The sequence below is a fragment of the Camarhynchus parvulus genome, chromosome 17 (assembly GCF_901933205.1).
Source record: "Camarhynchus parvulus chromosome 17, STF_HiC, whole genome shotgun sequence".
NCBI classification, from domain to species: Eukaryota; Metazoa; Chordata; class Aves; order Passeriformes; family Thraupidae; genus Camarhynchus; species Camarhynchus parvulus.
The window spans coordinates 8,527,301-8,553,584 of NC_044587.1; the positions used below are offsets into that span (position 1 = coordinate 8,527,301).

Here is a 26,284-nt window from a genome sequence, read left to right on the forward strand (position 1 = left end):
CTGGGACAGTGGGAGGTGTCCCTGCCCATGGCAGGGGGTGGGATCAGGTGATTTTTAAGGTCCCTTCCAACCCAAACCATTCTGTGATCTATGTAGGCTGGCAGAGCTCCACTGTGGAAAATCTAAGGAAAAAGGTTGGAAAAGCAGAACCGCCAGAAAAACGCTTTTTGTTACAGTGGCTCATGATGATGGGTTCTCTTGAGTGTCCTTCAGGCATCTCAGTGCCCAGCTCTTCTGGACAGGGGAAAATCCCACTTTTCCACCAGCAAAACCTGCTGTGTGTGGTGTGCCCGAGAAGCCCCAAGAGATTTGCACAAAGACATCAAAGAAAGGAATAAGAGGGAGGCAGAATTCAAGAATGGGCAAGATTCAATTGTTCAGCCTGCACAAACTGAGAGTGACATTGCAAAGATGGATGATCTCTAAGGTCCATTCCTCCCCAAAGCCCTCTGTGATTCCCTGATTCCATAAGGAGCCTGACAGCATCCCTGCTATCAATGGGGTGCTTCACCATTCGGGTGATGGCAGGAATCACTCAGGCTAATAAAACAGACATGATGATGGTTCATTTTGTCTCTCAGATCTTGGATGAGGTTCTGGGAATCAACTACATGGATGTAAACATGGCTGATGGCTTTGACAAGAAATGGACACAGTTCATATGAACCCAGGAACCTCCTAAGGCACCTACACTCTTCACCCCCTGGATTTCAGTGGCAGCTGGATGCCCACACATCTCTCAAAAATTGGGCATTATTGTCTTTGATATAGTTTCAATTATCACAACTTCAGTCAAGGGTGAATTTCCAGTGACCCCATGGATGGGTTCTCAGCTCTCAGTGAGTTCATTTCCTTTCAGCCAAGGAGCAAAACAATAAGTACTAACAACAGGCTGGGATGTTTTGTATTTCTCCTGACAAAGGCAATCACTTGCAATATCTACCAAGAAATAATTAGAGCTGCTGGTTTTGTGGTTGCCTTGTTTTCTGCCTCCCTGCCCTTTTATGCAAAGCTCTTTGCTGCAGAGGACACAGCTCGTGCTGATGCAACTTTGGGGCAAGCACCTGCTCTTTAACCTCTTGAACCAGAGCTGGGGAGAACTGATGCAATTCTGGTCAGAAGAATGAAACTGCTCAGGGAATCAGCACCATCAGGCAGGTGAGAGTGTGAAAGGTGTGCAGGGTGATGCTGTCATGTTTGAAAGCACATCACCACCTCTAAGCCAGAACACACAACCAGAGTACCCCAAACCCCTATTTAATGGAGGTGTCCCATCCCTGGAAGTATCCAAGGCCAGGACAGGGACCACCTCTGAGCCAGAACACACAGCCAGAAGACTCCAAAACCTCTATGTAATGGGGGGTACCTCATTCCTGGCAGTGCCCAAGGCCAGGACAGGGCTTGGAGCAGCCTGGGATAGTGGGAGGTGTCTCTGCCCAGGCAGGGGTGGGGCAGGATGAGCTTTAAAGTCCCTTCCAACCCAAACCAGTCTGGAATTCTGTGATTATGGGACCTTCCCAGCAGATTCCAGCTCACCCTGTGGGTTTGCAGTGCTGTGCTCGTGGGCTGAGCAGATTTATCTCAGAAAGCACCAGGTCTGGTTTAACCTGGATTACACTTGTTTACACAAATTTACCCCGTTTTTTCTCACTGACATTGACTGATCTCTTTTCCTTTTGCAGCCATCACACCTGGTTGTCCTTACATGAGTTTAGCACAGGTGTTTTTATGTCTGAAGATCTGACCTGCAGTCCAGGTGTGAGTGTAAAAGCCTAGAAGCTCACTGAGACCCTCATGACACCACACAAGGTGACATCCCACAAACTACACTTCCATTATCCTCTGCAATATCATCCACCCCAGTGAGGGATGTACCTGCTCAGTCACAAGCAGGAGTTGCTTGCTGCCTGCTCTAGAGCCACTGCAGGACATTGGGAATTTGGATTTTTCTGCATTTCAGAGCTGTCACATTGTTGAGGAGGGCTGGGGATTACTTTGGTGGGAAATCTCCATGTGCTGCTTCCCAAAGAATGGATTTGCTGCTCTGCACTGGCTGCCTTAAGGGGTCAAATGAACTTCCACATGCAAGAAGTTGTAAATATTTCCTTTACAATAAAGATTAATTTCCAGATTAATTTTAGAACCTCTGCTTCTCATGTCTAGAAGTTTTGCATCCACCAAGAAGGTGAAGATCCACCTCATCCAGCCTGCCAGGTCTGACCAAGTGAGGCCATTTTCTCATTTGTCTCTGGTTTAAACAGGTTGTGCCTGTTCCCATGGTGATAAGGGATGCTGTGAAAAACATTGCTTTGCAAATCTGTAGAAGCCTTTGTAGTGCTGTGCTCCAGTGATTTTATTAAAGATAGTGGTAATGATAGGAAAATGCTACAACTCTGTCGTGTCAGGAGTGTAAAGAACAATTGGATTAAAATTTAAAAGTTCTATCTCGTGGGAGGCCACGAGCCCAAATCAGAGGAAACTGGAGAATTGCACTCAATAAATGCCTGGTTTTTCTGTTCTGATATTCTTCCCAAGGAATTTCTTGTTGCTCTCTGCTGAAGGCAAGGTGCTGAGCTGGATGGACCATTGGTAAAATCCTCTTTGCCCTCTCTGATGTCCTTGTAATATCAAATTGGGATTAGCCAAAACAAATAACGCAGGATTTGTTTTCCTGTTAAATAAATAAACTTGTTTGAATGGATGTGATTCAAAAGGGGACACACATCCAGCTGGGAACATTGTCAGAAAATCTCAGGTGTCTTTTGGCTTGGTCTGGCCAGAAAGTCAGGAGTCATCCCACAGAAAACATGCAGGGTCCTTTAGCACTGGAACAGAGTGGGAATGTTTCCAGATAAATCTCACTTGAGTTCTGTGCAAAGCCAGGGCGATAGTCCCAGGCCAGGACAGGATAGAAATGAGCAGGAATTCCCTGACTGCAGATAAACCTGGGATTACTGACACCCTCTGTGGGAATATCCCAACCTCTGCATTCAGCTACTTTGGTGTCATTGCTTCTTTTCTGCCTAGAACTTGCACACTGAATCAGAAATTCATTTCTGACACATTTCTGTGAAACTCTTCAATGAAAATCTCACCCAAATTATCTCCAGACCTCCACAGACAAGGGTAACCACATAATTATAGAATATCTTGAGCTGGAAGGGATCCATAGGATTGAGTCCAACTTCCTGCTCCTCCTAGCAGTGCCCAGCACAAAATCCTGTGACCAAGAGGCTCACCCAGAGGTTCCTTTCCCCTTGGGCAGGGTTAGTGCTGTGGAGAGCCTATTCCAGTGATCAGCCACCCTCTCAGGGAAGAGCCTTTCAATAATGTCCAATCTGAACTTCCCCTGATGCAGCTCCAGGGCAGGAGCTGCTGTAGGATCAGCAGGGAGGGAGCTCTGGAGTGCCATGAGGTCCCCTCCTCAACCACCTCTTCTCCAGCCCGAGCAAACCAAATCTCCTCAGATGTTCCTTATAAGTCCTGCCCTTGGTGCCTTTCTCACCACTCTGGACACACCCTCAGAGCCCAATGTCCTTTTCATGCTGAGGTGCCCAAAACTGCTCCCAGCACTCGAGGTGCAGGAGAAAGCAGGGCCCAGTGGGGCTGCCCAAGGGCCACCTGTGGATGCAGAGCTCCAGGGCAGGAGCTGCTCCAGGACCAGCAGCTCTTGCCGTGCTCCTGCTGTGAGGAAGCTCTGGACTGCCATGAGTCCCTTCAACCACCTTTTCTCCAGCCTGAGCAAACCAAATCTCCTCAGATGTTCCTCATAAGTCCTGCTGCCCTTGGTGCCTTTCTCACCACTCTGGACACACCCTCAGAGTCCAATGTCCTTTTCCTGCTGAGATGCCCAAAACTGCTCCCAGCACTCGAGGCGCAGGGCAGAACAGGTCCATCTCCTCCCTCCCTCTGTCCCCTGGATGTGATGCTGTGCTTGGGGCACCCCAGGGCCCAGTGGGGCTGCCCAAGGGCCACCTGTGGATGCAGAGCTCTGGAGGTGGCTCCCTGTTGGGAGGCAGCAGAGCTTTCAGTGCACAACAGGAAGGCAGAGCTCGGGGCGACTCCCTGAGCCCAACTGCAGCTGCACGGAGTATAAAATGAAAGAGAATTTGCATATCTGCCCATTTCACAGAGCCTGGGGCGGGGGATCGCGGTGTCTGTGCACCTTGTGACATCAGAAACCTCGGCTGCAGCGCAGGACCTCGGCGGAGAAAGCCCTGAGCAAGAACATGAAGCTCCTTCCCCTGCTCACAGCTGCGTCCTGCCTCACGCCCCCGGGGCCCTCTCTCTTTGTACGGCAAGTGATGAAGTTTTTTTTCCAGATCACATGAGCCAGGATGAAGGGGGAAAATCCTGCCAGGAGCAGAGATGGGCTGCAACTTGAACCTGACCGAGGGGAGACACACAGCAGTGCCTGGCGAGCTATATAAGAACATAACAGGAACAGGAGCAAACACTTTCTCAGGTGAAGGACTCGCATGAATCAGCCATGAATGTGAATGAAGACACTGATTCCAGGAGGCTTGGAGCCACTAACAAAGTCTGTTTGTATTCCATCATCGCCACCCTGGGTGTGTTGCTCGTCTTTGCCTTGGCCACCATCATGGTCCTGGTCGTCCAGAGGACGGTAAGAAATTGATTCATTTCTCTTCTCTTCTCTTCTCTTCTCTTCTCTTCTCTTCTCTTCTCTTCTCTTCTCTTCTCTTCTCTTCTCTTCTCTTCTCTTCTCTTCTCTTGTCTTCTCTTCTCTCTTCTCTTCTCTTCTCTTCTCTTCTCTTCTCTTCTCTTCTCTTCTCTTGTCTTCTCTTCTCTCTTCTCTTCTCTTCTCTTCTCTTCTCTTCTCTTCTCTTCTCTTCTCGTCTCTTCTCTTCTCTTCTCTTCTCTTCTCTTCTCTTCTCTTCTCTTCTCTTCTCTTCTCTTCTCTTCTCTTCTCTTCTCTTCTCTTCTCTTCTCTTCTCTTCTCTTCTCTTCTCTTCTCTTCCCTTCCCTTCCCTTCCTTCCCTTCCCTTCCCTTCCCTTCCCTTCCCTTCCCTTCCCTTCCCTTCCCTTCCCTTCCCTTCCCTTCCCTTCCCTTCCTCTTTTTCATTCTGTGGCCAGAAGAACAGTTCCTACCTCTGTTATAAATGCACACACACGTGAATTAGGGGGAAGATGAAACACAGATAAAAGAACTTCAGGAAATAGGACCTTTCTCCATAGACACCACTTATTCTTGGCACACAGTTCCTACTCTAAATGGAAAGAGAAAGCTCCTGACCCAAGGTGCCAAGCAGCCTCTGTCCCACCTGGTTTGGTGTGTGTCTCCTGCTGGTTCTTGGAGAGCAACCAGTGTTTGAGAAGGTCTGGTCTGGTTCTCTGGAATGGATTGCAGCAGGGGACATGGCACAGCTCTGTGGCACCCTGTGGTGCTGCCTGCTGATGTGAGGCAGAGCTGTCCCAAAGCACCCAGAGCAGTGCTGGGGACCAAGGAGCTCCCTTGTGCCTCCTGTCCCCTCAGTCCTGCCTTGGGTGTGATTTTTAGTGCACAACCACAGTTGTAGAAAGGATATCAGTGACACAAGGTCACGCACAAACAACTCTTCCCTCCATCAACAGTCGCTTTAACTTCTTAAAATAAAATAGTGCTTTCAAATGGATCTGGGATTGATGGGGAACCAGTGACAGCCAGAGAGGAGATGGATGGTTGTGAGGATAAAAAGTGAATTTCTGACCTTGTAGGGACATTACCATCAACTTCACCAAGGTAAAATGCCAGGTTAGAAGTTTTATAGTCTCTGAAATCTTATTGCAAAAATCAAAGTGCTGAGGTACCCCCACTACTGTTCATAGAGGGAAAGCTCCAGCACAGAGCTGCTGGAGGAACTGGCCATGGAAAACAAAATATGATCCTTTGACTCAATATTTTCTCTTGCTAAATTTACCCTGTGCAATTTGTGTGCCCGTGTATGCACATTATCCAGAAATTAAACCAGGAAGGCTTGACTGATACTCCTTCAAGAGAGGAATCATTTACCTGTAATCAGTGTTCTCCCAAAAGAGAAGCACTTTGAGGACAGTTAACATGAGACATGGGGCTTTTTAAGTGAGAAATAGTGGGCTATCAGGGGAGATCTTTAAAATAACAGTCTAGGTAATTACAGACTTGCCACAGCTTTGCTGTATAATGAGGCTTTCATTTGTACTGATTATGGAAGCAAGCATTAAATCACCTCTCCATCGGGATAAAGCAGTTACAGGAGTTGCCAGAGGAACAGGATTGCTGAAAGAGCCAAGGTTTTGATTTAAAAGAGTAATGACACCATGGCAGCTGCTTTGAAAACAAGCTTGGCTGAAGGAGGAAATACGAAGCTGAGAGGTGTGAGGAACAAATAAAATCAAGCAGCAATTTTACGCTCTGAGGAGGATTTGGCAGTGAAACCCAGATAGTGTTTTGCTCTCAGGGAGCTCAGAAGCAGAACAGCCATCCCCCATCTGTGCCTGGTCCTGAACTCGCAGAGCAGAGAAGAAGGGTTGGTTCTGTGGGACAGGTTCCACAGGGAGCTCCAGGCTTGCTCCAAAAACACCTCAGCTCCTGGCTGCACTGTCAGAGAGAGGCTGGGCTCAGGATCTTTGGGGAATCTGAGCATCTCCAGCCCTGACTGGGGAGCCCTTGGAACCCCGAGCTGCTGGAGAGACCAGAGCACCACCAGCTGACCTCATTATTTTCTTTGTAACTCCGACAAAAGGACCAACAGCCCTGAGTTGCTGTAGGGATCAGAGCAGTAACAGCTGACCTCATTATTTTCTTTATGACTCTGACAAAAGGGCCAACATTTTGTGTCATCATCTCCTTGGGGCAATGAGGTTTTCCCTCCAGAGGTTGCCAGCTGGATTGTGTATGAGTTCAGGGGTAACTTCACACCCTGCTCATGCTTTTTCCTCCTCACCCTTTTATTTCCCTCTGTTCCAAGGGATGTTTGAGGGTCACAATGCAGGGGTTGGACCTTTTGGGTGCCACAGCTTTAAGAGACTTGTGGTGACAAAATCAAACTGTCCCTGCCCCTATCACAGGCTGCCTTTTGATGAATTCATAATTGCCTAATTTAAGTTGAAGGAAGACAGACTGGAAAAGGAAAATCAAACTCTGCAGAAACCAGGCACTTGCAACCCCCACAATCTGAGTGCTCCAAAGACGGGAAACACAACATGAAAGGCTGAATGAAAAAGGCAACTATGATTCAAAACTGCTTCTCTGAATCCTACAGCACCTCTAACAGAGATTATCACACCTCCCCACTTTCCAGCACCCCAAGAAATTTCCTTTACGCCTTGTTTTTCAGACGGGTGGCACAGCACGTTAGTGCCATATCTGGGAAGGGTCAATTTTAGAGCTAAACTCTGTTTTTTTGGAACTATTTGCAGTGCTGAAGTCAGTTCATTCCTTCAGCTTTCATCTGCAGAGCCACTTGGCTTCAGGCCATTGTTGATCTGTCACAAGTGACTCAATTTTCCTCTGGAATGAGCACAGTCTCTGTAAGGTGGTCTGGAGCCATCATTTTTCTTCTTAACACTGTTTATAAGTGTGTCAAACCCTCCACCCTTGTGCCTGCTGCATTCTCTGCTGGATATATGTGTATATACCCACCTCTGGAGATATTTGTGTGCATAGAGAGAGACATGGCAAACCAGTGACAGAGAATGGGACAGGAAGGGCTGGAAAATGTCATTTTAAGGCATTTAAAGGCACACAGTTAATGTCATTTTAAGGCACACAGACCCTCACAAGCCTGGTGCTGTACAGAAAAGTTCATCAGACACCTGGGCCTCCCATTAACAAATTGTGTGGATGTCCTGAGTCCATGATCAGGGTTAGTCCATCACTGCTCTGGATTTTGTAGACTTCATCTATTGAACCTCTAAACTGTGTGGGGAAAACCTTTTATCAGCAGTGTGGCAAATACTAAAGGTCAGAGCAGCTTTTTCTATTTGCTGATCTGCTCTTTAAGGCTGCTAAGAACCTTTAGAAGTAGATTTGTGAATGACTCATACAGCAGCCAGCACAGTCCTGCACTATTTATTGTGTTTTATGTCTCCTAAAATCTCATTTTGGCCCCGGGTGCCCCCTCTTGTGGCAACCCTGACAGACAGGAAAATAAAATAAACTTTCAAAAATAAAATAAAATTAAAATACTGAAAATTCCTCTCAAAGCAGAATTCCCACTCATTGAGCACTACAGGAAATCCAGGGAGGCATTTTAGGAGAAAACTGCCCTGGCCCAGCTCTTGCTGTGGATGTTGCTTTGGTCAGCACAGGAAAAATGATTTTCACTGTGTTTCCATTATCAGACGAGGGACAGTGGGGACAATGCTCTGCTTTCTGCTCTTCTCATGTCCAGCTTCAACCTTTGCCTCCTGGCACCTCAGGAGGAAGTGCCCCCAACATCTTCCCCAGCCAGAGCTGGGTCACAGAATAGATCTCAGAATCATTGAAAAGCCCTCCAAGATCATCAAATCCAACCTGTTCCCTGTAGGAGCATCGGGGGGTAGCACGGTCGGGACGGATGGAGACAAGAGATCTCTGGAGCCAGGGCTGGAACTTGGGGTTTATTGCAAAGGGCCTGGGTGCAGGGCCCTGCTGAGAGCTGCCAGGCACAGCTCAGAGCAGGCTGAGAGAAGAGAGGGGGAGAGAGGATGAGAGGGTGAGAGAGTAAAAGGGTAAGAGAGCGAGGTTCCCGTTACAATGCAATAAATCTTCTTCTGTGTTGAATATTCTGATTCTCACTAACCAATCTAGTCCAAGATACAAATCCTATAGCATTTCCATACAGCCTGTAAGAATCACTACATTACCACACTGTGTTACATTTTAAACCCTACAAACTCCTCTTTGGGCCCCTTCTGCCAAGCTGGTAGGGTCTGCTCTGACCCTTGGGCCTGTCTGCAAGCAGAGGGTGTTGTTCCATCAAAAGGGGATCACCTTCAGCTGGCCACGCCATTGTTTTCCAGTTGTTCAGTAACTGAGGGATCTCAAAGCTTGCTTTCATTTCAATCTCACTTATAGTTTCCATATTCTCAAAATCTTTTGCCAGGCAATCATATTTATAAAGCTTTCCTGTTCCATCTTCCCCAACACTTCCCCATCCCCTCTTGTCCCCAGCCCAGAGATCCCCTGGGCAGCTCCTGCCAAGGTCTGAGCCCCCTTTCCATGGGGAAATTCCTGCTGAAATCATGGTGGTGAGAGGCTGGGCAGAAACACAGGAGCGCCCTGGGGCTTCTTTTGGAATGGAAGCATTTCCTTTGAGGGCAGGGGACCAAAGAGCTCCTGCCCACAGAGCTGCCATGAGGAGATGATCCTGGAGAGCCCCGGCCCAGTTATGGGCACTGGTCAGGGGGAAATTTCCTTGGACTTTCTATAGTAGATAAAGATTCACAGAATCCCAGCCTGGTTTGGCTTGGAAAGGACTTAAAACTCATCCCATCCCACCCCTGCCATGGCAGGGACACCTCCCACTGTCCCAGGCTGCTCCAACCTGGCCTTGGGCACTGCCAGGGATCCAGGGCCTGCCCACCCTCACAGGGGTCAGAGGTGTCTGGTTCAATGAATATTCACTATTGTGACCCAGGAATTTAGAATGACCCTTTATTCTGCCTCAGCTTGAGAAAGCTTCTTGTAAAATGATTAAGAGAAAGAAATAAATCACTTTCACTGGCACCTGATTATCATTTTCTCTAATAAAGCAAACTCAAATTATTCTGCTTGCTGAGGAAAGACTGAGCTCTTTCATCACCAGCCCCCAGATCGCTCCAGACAGAGTGAAATTTGTTGTCTTGAATTTTTTCTTAGCTGGCACTGTAGAATTTAATCTGTTTGGGCTCCTCCTGTGTACCTCTTTGCATTCCAAATGACAGCATTACATGTGATATTCTTGCTGCTGGAAAAGAAAGAAATAATACCAATAATATTTCAAAGGAAGTCCTAAAGGTTGATTTCAGTATCTACTCAATTGTCACTAAAATAAATTGCTTTGCTATGTGCTGGGAGCCTTCCCAGGTGAGAACACAATGCCTTTAGTCCATTTTAATTTTGTTTTTATGCCCTAATTTTGTTTTTATGCCCTTAGCCTTCCCAGGTGAGAACACAATGCCTTTAGTCCATTTTAATTTTGTTTTTATGCAGAACAGGCTCTGAGCCACCAGCAAGGAAAACACCTCCCTGGCTGCCTGATTTCATTGAGTGCAATCTCACTGGGGGCAGAGCCCCCTTTTCCTGTCACCTAAAATATCCTGAATTCTCCACAGAGGGCAGGAACGTTCAGATATTGCATTGAACAGCAACACTTCCCTGTGTCCTGAGTGTGTGTGAGACAACAGCCCAGGGCAGGGGCAAGGGAAGGGGCTGAGAGGTCCTGGCAGAGATTCCTGGGAGTGTTTTCAGCCCAAAGCCTGCTCAGTTTAACATTTGGTGGTACCTGATGAGATCCATGAGAGCTCCCAAGGAAGGGTGTTGTGTCAGGGCCAAAAAGCTTGGAAATCTCCATTTTGTCATATTCCACCTCTGGGTTCCTGTTCTTCTGCTGCCCAGCACCTCCCTGCAGACTCAGGAAGGTCACCTGGAGAAATATTGGCTCAACAGGTGACTCTGCCCTGCCTTACACAGGTGTGGGGAGAGAAAATGACCAAATTACAGATCTCCAAATCCCTGGAGAATCACAGAATCCTCCAAACTGGGAGAGAGCCCAAAGATCAGTGAGTCCAACCATTAACTTGTCACTGCCCAGGCCCCTGGGAGCAGCTCTGCCACCTCTGCAGGACACAGCATTTGGTATCACACCAAAGCATAACAACTCTTTGCTGGGAGCAGATGCAGCTCCACACTCCTCTGCTGTTCAAAACATGGCCACACGAAGCCAAAATCTAATTAAAAACCTTCCTGAACATTTAAGATTAGAACATTAAGCACCACAAACAGACCCAGCACATCTTCTCTCCTTGTCCAACCAGCTTCCTCCTCCCCACAGCACCCATTATCCACTTCTCACACAGAAATGAGGTGTTTGTGCTGTAATATCACTATGGATGAAGCTGTTCCCACCACGGCAGGAGATATCAGATGTTATCTTAGAGCTGGTAGAGCTTCCCAAATTTCTCCTCCCTGCACGTCCTGGTGGGTCAGTGAACAGGGAGGTGCTCAGGTGGGTCACTGACAAGGCTCAAGGAGCAGCTGGGAGAGGTTTTAGGTCCTGTGGTTTAATTTTAGGTAAATGAGGAGCAGGGAGAAGCACTTGATCCTAATGGATCCCTTCCAATGTGCTAAGCTAGACCTGGCCTGATTAGCCTGCACAATTAGCCCAGGTAATTTGCACCCAGGTAAGAGGAGCTGGTTCAGCCCAGCCTGAGCAGAGCTCACTCCCTGTGACTGAAATCCTGGTGGGATCACCCAGGGTGGCACTGAAGGGATGTGACACACAGTGAGGAACTGTGGGAATAAATCACACAGACTCCATTTTCTTCATGTGGAAAAAGCCCCTTCTAGATCCACAGAACTCCTTTTTATACAGTTTTACAGACCTCATGTGTCACTCCCATTGGTCAGGAGCTTTCTTGTTAATTACTTTATGGTCAGTAACAAGTTGTTATTCTGCATGGATTGGTCACTCCAACCCTCAGTGTATATGTACAGGAATAGTTGTTTGTGAGATGGTTTCATTTTTTTATCTAACAGTATAAAAACTGTTATAAAACTGTTATAAAACTCTATTTAAAAAGTTTATACAGGTGTAAGTTGTTTTTTCACCCAGGAACAGATTGTCATGCTAATGAACTGCTCACACCAGGATTGCTTTCACATGGGAACTTGCACAGTGCTGGCTTGACTCAGCAGAAATGACAGGCCAGCCAGAGCAGCCTGATTTTATATGGCTTTTATTTATAATTTTTCTACCTTACTGCAACAAGGAGCTCCCAGTGCTCTCCTCAGCTGTTGGAAGAACATTTTGCCCCTTGAGGGCATTTATGAGGTGCCAGGAGCTCTGGGGTGTGTGTTTGGGTGACAGGAAGGTGTCATCAGAAGAATCCTGCTGCATTTCACCCCTGGAGCTGGTTTTCTGGGAATTTCTCATGTCATGCTGATTGAGGAGAATTTCCTGTGCCATTTTCACCCTTGGTTTTACACCTCAGCAAGAAGTAGAAGTGAGACAGGCATCACTGTCATGCTCAGACCTGTTTGGGGCTTTAGTGATCTTTCCCAGCCCTTGGCTCTCCAGGTTGTCCAGTCCCACTCTGTCCTACTCTCTCCAAGCCTTGCAAAACACAGAGAGGGATTTTTTAGGACTTGTGTTTCTGCAACAGCCCCAACAGAACCCACAAAATTTTCTTACTGCACTGAGAGCATCTGGCTGTGTCAAAAATGTCAATTTTCTATGTTAGGAAAAAACCAGAAATGTTTCAGATCCTCAGTTGCACACAAGATGGGTATTTCCTATTGCCAGAATAATCCATCTCTACTCTTTCCTCTCTTTCAGGAAGCTGATCCTGCCATGGAGGGCATCAAAAAACCCATCAGGACAGGTAAGACCCGTAAACAACACAGGCAGTTTGTCTTATCTCTAATGCAAATATTGCCCAGGAGCACAAATAACTCAATTGTGCACATCTTAACATTTCCAATAAAGGCTCCTGTTGGTGAAGAGCTAAAGTAGTGGGGGGAAAATGAAAACAAGAAAAAAGCTTTCAAATTACTCAGTACATCTGGGTAAGTGTATGGCTGAGGAAATAACAAATATTTCTGAATGTGCCCTGGGGTGTCTGTTCCAAAGAGCTTTTTGCCAGGAGATGTGAACATCACTCTGATTTTAAGGTCTTATTTTAAGTGCTGGCTCTTGCAAATGTGTGTAAAGTCCTCATCTTCATGAGGGAGGGGTAAAACAGTGTTTGGCATATTCCAAACCAGCTCCTGGTTTGAGGGGATAAGGGAGAAGGGAATGGGTGGGTCAAGAATGGACAAGGGGAGACCAGAAGCAAAAGGAACAAAGCAAGGAATTGGAACAGGCAGAGTGTGAGCACAGGGAGCCTGAAATAAGAAAATCTGTCTAACAGAGACAATTTACCAAGATTCTGCTTTGCCTTCGCGTGAATCAGGAGCACTGTTCATGTCACTGACACTGTTCATGTCACTGACACTGTAACATGAGCCTCTCATGGCTCTCAGCACCGATATCTGACTCCTTGCAAATGCAAGTTGGTGCCCAGTCCCAGAGGGCAGGCGATGCCATTGCCTCCCCCGCAGCGGGGAAATGAAGCCCTGTGTTCATCCAGAGGTGGAGCAGAAGGGGAGATTGGAGAAAACTGGGGTTGTTCAGCTGGAGCAGAGTGAGGGCAGAGCTCCCCGGGGCTGCAGCTCCTCCCGAGGGACAGCTCCCATCTCTGCTCTGGGACAGGGACAGGAGCCAGGGCACGGCTGGGGCTGGGCCAGGGCAGCTCAGGCTGAGCTCAGGGCAAGGTTCTTCCCCCAGAGGGTGCTGGCACTGCCCAGGCTGCCCAGGGAATGGGCACGGCCCCGAGGCTGCCAGAGCTCCAGGAGCCTTTGGCCAGCGCTGCCAGGGATGGACAGGGTGGGGTTGTGGGGGGGCTGGGCAGGGACAGGGGCTGGGCTGGGGGATCCCTTCAGTCCCTCCCAGCTCAGGATGTTCTGTGCTTCCAGGATTCTTAGTAAGAGGAGCCCAAGGTCTGAAGTGTCCCAGTCCCACAATTACCTTTTCTGCAGCTGCGTTTTTGCAGCATTTGGGCACCCCTTACTGCATTTTACGTTACTTTGGAATCCCTGACTCTCCCATGCTGGGCTTACTTCACAGCCCACAGCTCCCCAGGCAGCCCCTGAGTGTCCCCATGTCCTTCCTGAGAGCTTCACATCCTGCCTGACCATCACTTTTTGTAAGGTGTAAAATTCCTGTAACCAGGAGGAATTTTCTTTTCCCCTTAGGCCCTCCCTAAGGCACCCTAACACACACACTGCTTTATCTCTGGCACCCTAAGCATCCCTTTAAATCTTCTTATGCTTTTCTCAAGTCTTTTAGTGCCTTATTTCATATCTGAAGAGGCTCAGAAATAGAGCAGGACCTGGAGGTATACAGAGCCTTATGATCCCCAGAGGAGATGCCACAGAGGTTGTACCTGTAGGTCAGTGCTTTTCAAAGCAAGGCACAAGGGGTAGGGGCATTCCCAGGGCAGGGAGAGAGAGGTCACTGGTCCAAAAGTCCATTCATAATTATATTTCTACTATTTATAAATATAAATATACATATAAATATTTATAACATAAGTATTTATATCTATATTTTTATTTATCACATAAATATTAAATGGTATGTTTATATTATCTCTGTCTATAATATAAATATTTATATGATCCATGATATAAATATAAAAATAAATATTAATTAAAATATAAATAAATATAAAAATAATAATACTTTATGTAATGCTATTAATATTACCTTATATAATATTAATAATAATTTAATGTTTATATAATGTTTATATATGTGTTGTTTGTTTATATAAATATTATATATTATATATTTATGTAAGTATTATTTAAATAAAAATTATAAATACAATTAAAATATAATCAATATAAATTTATAAATATATTTTAAATTTGTTTAAAATGTAAAATATATCAATTTATATTATTATATACCATATATAAATCATATATATATATGTGTATATATATATATATATATATATATATATATATATATATGGAGGGTAACAGAGCATTAGAGCATTCAAGTGGGAGCAAATTGTCAGGGCCTTTTACTTTCCTCTTAAAATCCACAAAGCAGAGCATATTAATTATCAGCAGAGAGATGGGGAAGACGTTGAAGTGATCAAAGAATCTGATTTTATTGTGGGATACAAATGCTTATATTCTATTTTAGGGAGACTAGTAATGCTTTACTACAGTGATTGGGTTAAAGATCACATAAACAAACTTATACATTTTAAACATCTCTTGCTTGCAGAAGTCTGATGTAATTTTCATTTTCTGGTAAACCTGTCTGAATCTTCTTGCATTTTGAATCCTCAAAGTTCTGTTTGCTCTTGCCAAGGTATTCTGTTTGTCAAATCTCTTCTGCTAAGGTCCAAAGTACTCTCTGTTTTGTGTACCCCAACAATTAATTAATATACCCAGTGGGTGATTTACTGAGGGCCCCTCACAGGGAGCTCTGTCAGCTGCTGGCAACCAAGCAGGGATTGTGGCAACTGCTGCCAGGTCCCACCCAGAGACAGGAGCAGGTCAAACATTCAGGAAGGGGCCTGAGCTGAGGCTGGAGTTGCTGTGGATTTAGATTTGGATCCATTCTGCCTCCCAGGCAGCCCAGATGGAAACTGGGTGTGGTTTGTAGCCATGAACCAGTGTTGGGGAAGATGAAACAGGAAAGCTTTATAAATATGATTGCCTGGCAAAAGATTTTGAGAATATGGAAACTATAAGTGAGATTGAAATGAAAGCAAGCTTTGAGACCTCTTAGTTACTAAACAACGGGAAAACAGTTGTGTGGCTGGCTGAAGGTGATCCGCTTTTGATGGAACAACACCCTCTGCTTGCAGACAGGCCCAAGGGTCAGAGCAGACCCTACAGCTTGGCAGAAGGGCCCAAAGAGGAGTTTTTAAAATGTAACACAGTGTGGTAATGTAATGATTCTTATGTATGTAATTGCTATAGGATTTGTGTCTTGGACTAGATTGGTTAGTGAGAATCAGAATATTCAACACAGAAGAAGATTTATTGCATTGTAACAGGAACCTCGCTCTCTTACCCCTTTTACTCTCTCACTCTCTCATCCTCTCTCCCCCTCTCTTCTCTCAGCCTGCTCTGAGCTGTGGCTGGCAGCTCCCAGCAGGGCCCTGCACCCAGGCCCTTTGCAATAAACCCCAAGTTCCAGACCTGGCTGCAGAGATCTCCCATCTCTGTCCTGACCATCCTACCCCCAACATTCCTACAAACCAGGGCTCCTGCACGGTTAAAATGGGCACGGGAGTGAAAACCCAGCATTGCCCAGCTGGGTGCTCAGCCTGGCTCCAGCCCTGTGGCAGTGCCAGCATCTCAGGGATGCTCTGGGGGACACAGCCCCACCCCTGGAGGTGTCCCAGGCCAGGCTGGACAGGACTTGGAGCAACCTGGGATAGTGGGAGGTGCCCGTGGATGAGCTTGAAGGTCCCTCCCAGTCCAAACCATTCCATGATCCTCTGACACAACAATTCAGTGCTGGGTCCAGCTGAGGTCACTCAGGCAGAGACCTCACTGAGCTGGAGCAGCCCAGCCCCAGCCACAACAGGGATTAACTGTGTCTTATTAAAGCAGGGAAATGCAATGATTTAATTTCAATCCCCAATGAGATTATGTTCTATTGTTAGCTAAACACCAGTGGGCACTAAAGCAGATTTATGGGAGTTTTCCAGCCCTGACTCAGCTGTCAGGCCCCAATGGATGGGCTGCAGGAACCCACAGGCACAGGCTGAGAGGGATGCAATGTCAGCTCATTAAATGTTTGTGAAAAATGGGATCAGTCTCCTCCAATGCTCCGTGCCATGTCTGTACAGTACCTGAGCAACAGAGGGAGGAATGAAATCCATCACCAAGTGTTTGTGAAATGTTCTTTCTGTGGAAGCATTTCTCTGCAGAAACTCATCCCCATTTCACAAATAACAAATCATCTATTAGTGTGGATCTGAGGGGTATTGTTAAGTTCATTTTTTAGAGGGAAAATGGACTCACAGACAAATTGATGACCTGGAAAGGTACAGCCCTCATCATCTCCTTGCTGGCCTCTCTGAGCCTCATTTCACTGGGAATTGTGTAGTCTGGGCTGATGGCTTTTCTTGTTATTTGAGCTGAAAAGATTTGGTATCAAAATATCTTCTCATTTGCAAAAGAGAAAAAAATAAAAAAATAAAAAACCCTGCAGATACAAATGAACACACACACATGCACACACAATTTATAGGTATTTTTCTCTGACACTCGACAAAACCAGGAAAAGAAATCCAGCACCCTGCTCTCAGTTTTAATGGGAAATATGTTCCCAAAGAAAAATGTGGCTCTGAGAAATTAATATAATACAGGTGACAGTCACAAACCTGCTACTGTGGAGAAAATCAGGCTGAAGCCAATGAGCCAAGGAGCCTTTCCAGATCTGCAGCTGTGTCTCAGAGGGCACTTTGGCCTTCTGCAACCAAATGTGATCCCAACACTGTGAGAAGCAGTGGAGGGAGCTAGGAAAAGGAGGAAAGGGGAAAAGGCCTGTATCAAGAGCAGAGTGGCCAGCAGGACCAGGAGAGTCATTGTGCCCCTTCCTGGGCACTGCTGGGGCACCTCGGGGGCTGTGTCCAGTCCTGGGCCCTCCTGGCAAGGGGGACCCTGAGGGGCTGGAGCCCCAGGAGAGGCTGGGGGAGCTGGGAAGGGGCTCAGCCTGGAGCAGAGGAGGCTCAGGGGGCCCTTGTGGCTCTGCACAGCTCCTGACAGGAGGGCACAGCCGGGGGGGTCGGGCTGTGCTCCAGGGAACAGGGACAGGAGCAGAGGGAACGGCCTCAGGCTGGGCCAGGGGGGCTCAGGGTGGACAGCAGCAGGGATTTCCCCATGGAAAGGGTTGTTAAAGATCAAATGGAGCTGTCCAGGGAGGTTTGGAGTGCCCATCCCTGGAGGTGTCCCAGGAAGGGCTGGAGGTGGCACTGAGTGCTCTGGGCTGGGGACAAGGTGGGCATTGGGCACAGGTTGGACTCGATGATTGTGGAAACCTTGTCCAACCTAAATGATCCTGATCCTAAACTGGCTGCTGTTTCATTCATGGCAGCCACACAACCAGAGTGTGTGTTCCCTCACCTGGCTGATTCCCTAATCCAGCAGATCTGGCTCAGCTGAGCCACAGAGGCTCAGAGCAACCTCCAGATGAGCCAGAGACATCCTGATCACATCCCTGCCATCCCTGCTCTGCTCCCAGGGAACAGGGACAGGAGCAGAGGGAGCGGCCTCAGGAGAGGCTCAGGGTGGGGATCAGCAGGAATTTCCCCATGGCAAGGGTGATTAAACATTGGCAGGGGCTGCCCAGGGAGCTTTGGAGTGCCCATCCCTGGAGGTGTCCCAGGAAGGGCTGGAGGTGACACCCAGAGCTCTGGGCTGGGGACAAGGTGGGGATTTGGCACAGATTGGATTTGATGATCTTGGAAGTCTTTTCCAACCTGGATGACCTTGTGATTGTGTGATGACAGTGCAGGGCATCAGACACCAATCCCACAGCAGTGGCTTCCTCAGAAGTGGATATTTCACGCTAAGCCAAAAAGGTTTTTCCCTTGTCAGCCTCAGTCCAGGCAGGTGTCTGGGTGCATAAATGTGACCCTGTGAGGGCAGGGCACAGCAGTTGTGTTTCTAGGGCTGAAAACCCGGGCAAGCCTGCACTTGCAAATGCTGGAAAGAGTGCAGAGGCCTCCTGCAGGCCAGCATGGGGGGAAATGCACCACACACAGCCAGGGTGGGCATCACAGCTGGGCTGATGGGCATTGCTCAGAGTGCTCAGGGGGGGCTCTGCCCTCTCTCCAACACTTAAAACACAAGCTATATGTGAATATATATCAATAAATATGTGTGAATAAATATAAATATATATATGAATACACACACATATTTATATCTATATCTTATTTTTCTATTATCTATTATTTATATTTATCTATATATTTATATTTGTATTTGTGATTATATTTGTGTTTATATCTATATCTATATCTATATCTATATCTATATCTATATCTATATCTATATCTATATCTATATCTATATTGATATATCTATATTGATATATCTGTGTTTATAGTTTTATTTATATATATATATAAATATATATATATATATAAATAACTCATGATATTATGTGTCCTTTGCTACACTACCAAGCAAGCAGAGATTTGAAGAGTTTTAACCTCAAATTCCACAGGTTTGGCAGTACTCAGGTGTGCAGTGAGGAATTCATCAGATGTTCTTCCTAAATTTGGTGGGGGAAAAAAATGAATATTTCTTTAATTTCTGGTTTTGGAAGGAAATTTGGCAGCTGAGTTCAGTCCCCTTCGGGCCTGAGTGGCAGCTCTGGGGCTCTGGAGGTCCGAAGGCTCTGGGTGTGTGTGTGACAGGCACAGGCAGCAGCAGAGCGCAGAGCTCTGTCACAGAGCCCAGCAGGGGATGTCACCCAGCTGCCACTTGTCACAGCATCACAGGCTGGGCCAGTGCTTTGGCTGCTGTTTGCAGGGCACTGGACTGGCAGGAGAGGGTTAAAATTAGCCACAGGGACTTCAGGGAGTGGCTGCTGCGAAATAACACGAAGCAAATTCTGCTAATTCTGGCTTGCTGACAGAGATGTGTGACATCACCTTGCCTAATTCCACAAGCACTTCAATCCGCGCGGGTTACAGAGGAATCTAAAGCTGTTTGTTGCCTGCTTTTACTTTACCTCATAGAATAATTCAGGGTTTTGCCCTGCTGCTGTGCCTGCCCACACTCAGCCCCCAGCCAGAGGTGATGCCACCCCCTTGGCAGTGGAATGTCACCCAGGGATGGCTGGGAGCAGGACGAGCCTCAGGAGCCCCCCTCGAGGGGCTTTCCATGCCTGGGTAGCAGCACCTTCCATGCTGACAGAGCCACATTCAGCTCGTGGTTTCAGTGCCCTTTGCTGGTGCTCCCGTCAGACCCATCTCAGAGGTGGGGAAACTGAGGCAGCCAGCAGAGAGAACTTTCCCCAGCACAGCCACATCCTCTGGGACATGTCTGGCAGCAGCCCTTGTGTCCCTGAGCCCTTGGCTTCCTCCTGGCTGGACATGGTGCTCTGAGAAAACCCCAGGGGTTCATTTTGCACCTCAGGGTGAAATTCTGGGGGCTCAGTGGAATTTTAGCTTCTTTGAGATCCATTTCCCAGTCCCATTTCCCAGTCCCATTTCCCAGTCCCATTTCCCAGTTCCATTTCCCAGTCCCATTTCCCAGTTCCATTTCCCAGCCCCATTTCCCAGCCCCATTTCCCAGTCCCATCTCCCAGTCCCATTTCCCAGTCTGTTTCCCAGCCCCATTTCCCAGCCCCATTTCCCAGTCCCATCTCCCAGCCCCATTTCCCAGCCCCATTTCCAAGTCCCATCTCCCAGTCCCATTTCCCAGTCTGTTTCCCAGCCCCATCTCCCAGCCCCATTTCCCAGCCCCATTTCCCAGTCCCATTTCCCAGCCCCATTTCCCAGCCCCATTTCCAAGTCCCATCTCCCAGTCCCATTTCCCAGCCCCATTTCCCAGCCCCATTTCCCAGCCCCATTTCCCAGCCCCTTTTGGCTCAGTGGGGAAAAGCTGCATGGACCTCCTGGAAACATTCAGGCTCTTTTCCTTGGGGCTGCACCCTCTGGATGCCCATCCTACCATAAAAAGGGTCAAAAGGGTCAAAAATAAGTGATCTCCTGGTATCTTCTTTAGGGTTTCCCCCCTGAGACCCCTCCCTAACCCAGCAGATCTCCTTAAAGCAGATCTGCAGTGTCTGTGCCTCAGAGCACACAGTGAAACACAAACCAGTGTGTTCTCCTGGGTCCTTAGCCCCAGATGTAGCTTTGTTTTTCCTCCTCCTCACAGTATTTTAAACCCATCTAATCCCATTGACTGCAGAGGGATTAGCTCTGATTTACACCATGACTCGTGCAGAGCCAATTAGGCCATGTGAGCACATCCATCGATCAGTCCTGAAGGGAATTTCAGCCTCTCTTGGCTTGAGCTGAAATGTTTCAGATAAAAGAATTAACTTGAGAAATAAAAGTAGAAAACAGTTATAAACTGCCTCAACAGAGTGAGGACCAGACCTGTCTCTCTAAAACAAATATTTTTTTCCATAATTTCCCTTCTGACTAATGCAGCTGATGTCACCCAACTTAAACACAGGCACACCAAACTTGCTGACAGCAGTAAATGTTAAATACAGCTCTGGAAATGCACAGTGCAGCCATGTCAGAGAGGGGAGATCTTTGGACAATCCATGGACACCCTGAGCAGCTCAGGGCAGCTCTGGGCACTCTCTGGGCAGGCTCAGCACTTGGCTTGGCACAGCTCACAGGGCTGCAGCCTCCAAGGGCTGCTGCTGCAGCAGGGGATTTTCAGCTTTTGGAGGGTAAACCCCTTAAATGCCACTGAGTTTCTGTAAATAATCTCCCCCTTCCTGCAGCCACAGGAGTGTGAGTGGGCTCGTGGTGCTGATTGTGTTACCAGACTCTTGTTATCACCACAGCTGGATAAGGGCCAGAAGGGTTTCTGCCCATCCCAAGCCATATCTCCACATCTCTGCAGTGCCTGTGCCCTCACTAAAACACCAGGTTGACATGACTAACACCAGGAAAGCAGGTTTTGGTTTTTCTTTGGGGATTTCCAGAATGGTGAAGGGACTTTGGTACATAACTTACTCATTCTTGGAGAGCAGCGAGCTCCTGCTCACCACAAAAGTCTTTAAATACTGAGATCAGATGAATATCACATTTTTTTCAAGATATCCACAGTTTCTGTCTCCAGTGGAGTGTGCAAAGGGTGCAATATACACCACACCAACCCCCTCCAACCAGGGGAACTCGGGTGTGGGACCAGCTTCTCCCTGATTTGTCCATCTTTGTTATCAAAACTCCCTCAGAAATCAGGTCATGTAGATACAGCAAGGGTCTGGAGATTTAAATCTCTTATCATTACCCCAGTTTCAGGAATCCTATGAAATTTAAGATCCTTATCCTAGTCTGCATATAAATAGAGCTCTTGTTAGAATCATTGAACCATAGAATATCCTCAGCTGGAAGGGACTGAAGGGATCATCCAGTGCCACCCCCGTCCCTGCACAGACACCTCAGAACCCCACCCTGTCCATCCCTGGCAGCGCTGTCCAAAGGCTCCTGGAGCTCTGGCAGCCTCGGGGCCGTGCCCATTCCCTGGGCAGCCTGGGCAGTGCCAGCACCCTCTGGGGGAAGAACCTTGCCCTGAGCTCAGCCTGAGCTGCCCTGGCCCAGCCCCAGCCGTGCCCTGGCTCCTGTCCCTGTCCCAGAGCAGAGATGGGAGCTGTCCCTCGGGAGGAGCTGCAGCCCCGGGGAGCTCTGCCCTCACTCTGCTCCAGCTGAACAACCCCAGAGCCCTCAGCTGCTCCTCACAGCCCCTCCAGACCCTTCCCCATCCCCGTGCCCCTCCTTTGGACACTCTCTCACAGCTTTAGATCTTTCTTTCATTGTGACTCTCAAAAGTGCCCCCAGGAATTGAGGTGAGGCCACACCAGCACCGAGCAGAGTGGGACATGTGAGGATCATGACACACAGCAGCTGATGTCAGGTTTAGTAGGACTTTGTTTTGTGCATTAACTGCTCCTTCAGGAGACCCTTGTAGGGTTGGGGACTTTGATATCAGTTTTATATACAGAGTCACAGGACAACTTCAGAGTTTTGTGTACCCAGGGAGAGGGAGTATAATTTTAAAAAGCTTTGCTGAAACTCCTTCCTGCTTTATTCTTGGTGTTCAGCTGTGGAATGGAACACAGAAAATTCCCAGTTTGCCATCTGAGCTCCTGTGCACTTCCACAGCCAGAGCAGGGCCAGGAGATGTAAAGGAGAGCAAATGCAAGGAGAAATAACCATCCACCTGTCAGGCTGCAGCACTGGGATATGCACTGTTTTCCTGGATGGACACACCTTGTCTGTGTGTCCATCCATGTGTGGACCTAGGGGACAATTCTGTGTCATGCAGAACGAAGACAGAATAATCACAGAATCATTGACTGAATCCTAGAATGGTTTGGGTTTGAAAGGACTTTAAAATTCACCTCATCCCACCCTCTGCCATGGGCAGGACACCTTCCACTGTCCCAGGCTGCTCCAAGCCCCATCCAACCTGGCCTTGGGCACTGCCAGGAATGGATAATCAGTGCCATGAACTGAACATCCAGGATGGTGAGACGAGGAAAAGCTTACAGAGAGGAGATGAAAGGCGGGAATATGGATGGAAAGGAGGTGAAATGCAAGGGGGAAAAGTGGGGAGCAGGTTCTGGAATGCAGGATCTGGATCACAAGGATGCAGTGCTGGGATGCGGGGGATGAGACACCAGGATACAGTGCCGGGATGCAGGATCTGGATCACAAGGATGCGGTGCCGAGACACCGGGATGCAGTGTCGGGATGCGGGGGATGGGACACCGGGATGTGGTACCGGGATGCGGTACCGGGACACTGGGATGTGGTACCGGGATGCGGTACCGGGACACTGGGATGTGGTGCTGGGATGCGGTACCGGGACACTGGGATGTGGTGCTGGGATGCGGTACCGGGATGCGGTGCTGGGATGCGGTGCCAGGACACCGGGATGCGGTGCCGGGATGCGGGGATGGACTCGGTTCCTCGGTGCGCTGCGGCCGCCTGCAGTGCCGGGCACGGCCGTGGGATGGAGCCGTCCCCGCGGCCGTGGGATGGAGCAATTCCTGCGGCCGTGGGACGGAGCAGTCCGCGAGGCAGTGGGAGGGAGCAATACCTGCATCCCGTGGGATGGAGCCATCCCAGCGTGGCGTGGGATGGAGCAGTTCCCGTATCCCGTGGGATGGTGCAGTTCCCGTGGGACGGAGCAGTTCTCGTGTCCCGAGGGATGGAGAAGCTCCTGTATCCCGAGGGATGGAGCAGTTCCCGAGGGATGGAGAAGCTCCTGTATCCCGAGGGATGGAGCAGTTCCCGAGGGATGGAGCAGCTCCTGTATCCCGAGGGATGGAGCAGTTCCTGAGGGATGGAGCAGTTCCTTAGAGACGGAGCAGCTCCCGAGGGTTGGAGCAGTTTCCGATGGGGGGCAGTCCCTGTTCCTCCTCTTTGGATTTGGGGCATTCCCGGATTCGGCCGCTGCCCTGGGCTCGGACCCGCGGCGTGGGGCGGGCTCGGGGTGTGCGGGGGGAGCGGGGCCGGCTCGGCCCCTCCAGCAGCAGCTTTCGGGTCCTTGGTGCCCAGAGCAGCCGTGGCTGCCCCCGGATCCCTGGCAGTGCCCAAGGCCAGGCTGGAGCAGCTTGGGATGGTGGAAAGTGTCACTGCCCATGGCAGGGTGGAACAGGATGTGCTTTAAGGTCTCTTCCAGCCCAAACCACTCTAGGATTACATGAACATCCTAAAGTGCTGATGAAATCCACATTTTAACCATGAGGGAACAGAGCAACATTTCAAAAGCACCCAAATAGCCATTTTCAGAACTATGTCCCACTTAAATGTTTAAAAGCTTTTTGTAATTGCACCACAAAAACAACTTGGTTAAATTAAGCTTACCTGCACATGATTTCTGTTTCATAGAATCAGAGAATCCCAAACTGGTTTGGGTTGGAAGGGACCTTAAATCTCATCTCAATTCCACCCCTGCCATGGCAGGGACACCTCCCACTGTCCCAGGCTGCTCCAGCCTGGCCTTGGGCACTGCCAGGGATCCAGGGGCAGCCCCAGATGCTCTGGGCACCCTGTGCCAGGACCTGCCCACTTTCACTGTAATTCCTCTTTGTGTCTATTCCAAATGCACCCTCTTTGAATTGAAAACCATCACTCCTATTTTTAAGAAGCAGGGTAAGGAATTTAATTTTTCACGGCTGAGAGCTGCAATCTGCCAGAGCTTTAGGTTGTTATAGATTTACCAGCTGAGTGACACTGCTGTGAATTCCCTGGGCAGATCAGATATCATCAGCCAAGGAGTAAGAACCATGCTGGAAGTGGGGTACCAAGTGCTGGCTGCATTTTATTGTACCAAAAAAATTTAAATAAAGCTCAGGAGCAATGAGTTAATCTGTTGTTTTCTTCAGGTAACACCTTTGAAGACTATTTGAGGATCCTACAGAGTGTCCCAGCAGCCAATGGAACTGCTGCCTACATGAGAGGTCAGCGAGGAGTCCAGGGGGGAAGAGGGTTGGGAAAAGAAAATTTCAGAGCTGTCTGAAAAGCTGCTCATGTCATTCACACTGGGTTTACTAGCAAATAGCCTTTTTGTCCAAAAGGGCATTTTATAGGAAAAAAATTCCTTAGCTCTCCTGGAATGTGATTGGCAAACCCCTATCTGATACTAGAAACTTTTATTTTAACTTGATAAACATAAAAGGAAATAAAGATTTACCTTCTGCACATGCATGGAGGAAGGTACACCTCCATGAGCTGTCCAATTTCCATGAACATGGAAAGTACATGAATGTACACTTCTATGAATTCCCTTCAAATGCCAAGTGGGGAAATAATGGAGATGAACACTCATGCATTTCGCTGTCCTGGATTTCCCAAGGGCTGAGTAAATCCTTGGAATTTTTAGCACCCCACCTCCATGTGTGAGCTCCCAGCTGTCTTTCCGGGGGTTTTTCCTGGAGTTTCCTGCAGGAAATCATTGGACACGTGTCTCCTTTTAGCAGGAAACCCTGCTGGAGGTGTGCTAGGGCTGAAGGGAGCTCAGTGGAGCTCGGAGCTAACATCCCTTTGCTTTCCCTGCAGTGTCCAGGGCTGTGAACAGCTCCAAGCTGAGCCTGGTGGAGAAGGGGATCTGTGAGGCCATCAAGTGCCAGAGCCCAGAGCTGGTGATCAGGGAACAAGGCCTCTACTTGATCTTCTGCAACTTGAACTTTCACTTTCCCAACTGCTCCAAGAGCCCCATCGACCTCAAGATCGAGCTCCTGGTGAACGACAGGGTGGACAGGCAGACGTTGTCCACATTCTGTGCCTCAGAAACGTGCCAAGACGAGACTTTTAAGACCTTGATCCAGCTGCACTTGACACACCTGGACAAGGAGGACAAAATATCAGTAACACTGAACCATCCTGAGTTCCTGAATGACGTTTCTCTTCCCAATGAAAATGTTCTTGGGGTCTTGAAGTACAGCGATGGAATGGGAGCAGCTCCCTGACCTGCCACTGCTGCCCAGACCCTTCCTCTGAACACCAGCAGCCTGCTTTTACTAGGCACCACCTTGGTTTAAATTTCACACCTTACCTCATCCCTAGGGTGAACAAGGAACTTTGTGAGTGTCCCAGAAAAAAAAAAAAACCACTGCAAGAGCCACAGCTGCCAGGTTCCCTGGCCTGGCTCTGGGTGGGATTGTTGGACTATCCAGCACATAACCCACCAAGGGTTCCTCAAAATAATCTGTGCAAACACAGACTAAAACCCAGCCAGATCATGGCAAGAATCCACAATACAGAGATTTTTAGGGCCATAAACTGCTGGCACATGTGCTCTGGACATGGGGAAATGTGTTTAACTCTATTTTATGGA

The 26,284-nt window shown here is 48.2% G+C and overlaps 1 protein-coding gene across 1 annotated transcript; it reads left to right on the plus strand.

Moving 5' to 3' along the window:
- The first annotated feature begins 521 nt into the window (after window positions 1–521).
- Window positions 522–25,916, plus strand: LOC115911065 (tumor necrosis factor ligand superfamily member 8-like). Its single transcript, XM_030961751.1, has 5 exons — window positions 522–617; window positions 4,448–4,627; window positions 12,501–12,546; window positions 24,834–24,908; window positions 25,507–25,916. Exons 1-5 carry the CDS (start codon window positions 522–524, stop codon window positions 25,914–25,916), a joined length of 807 nt encoding a protein of 268 aa, XP_030817611.1.
- The last annotated feature ends 368 nt before the right edge of the window (window positions 25,917–26,284 follow it).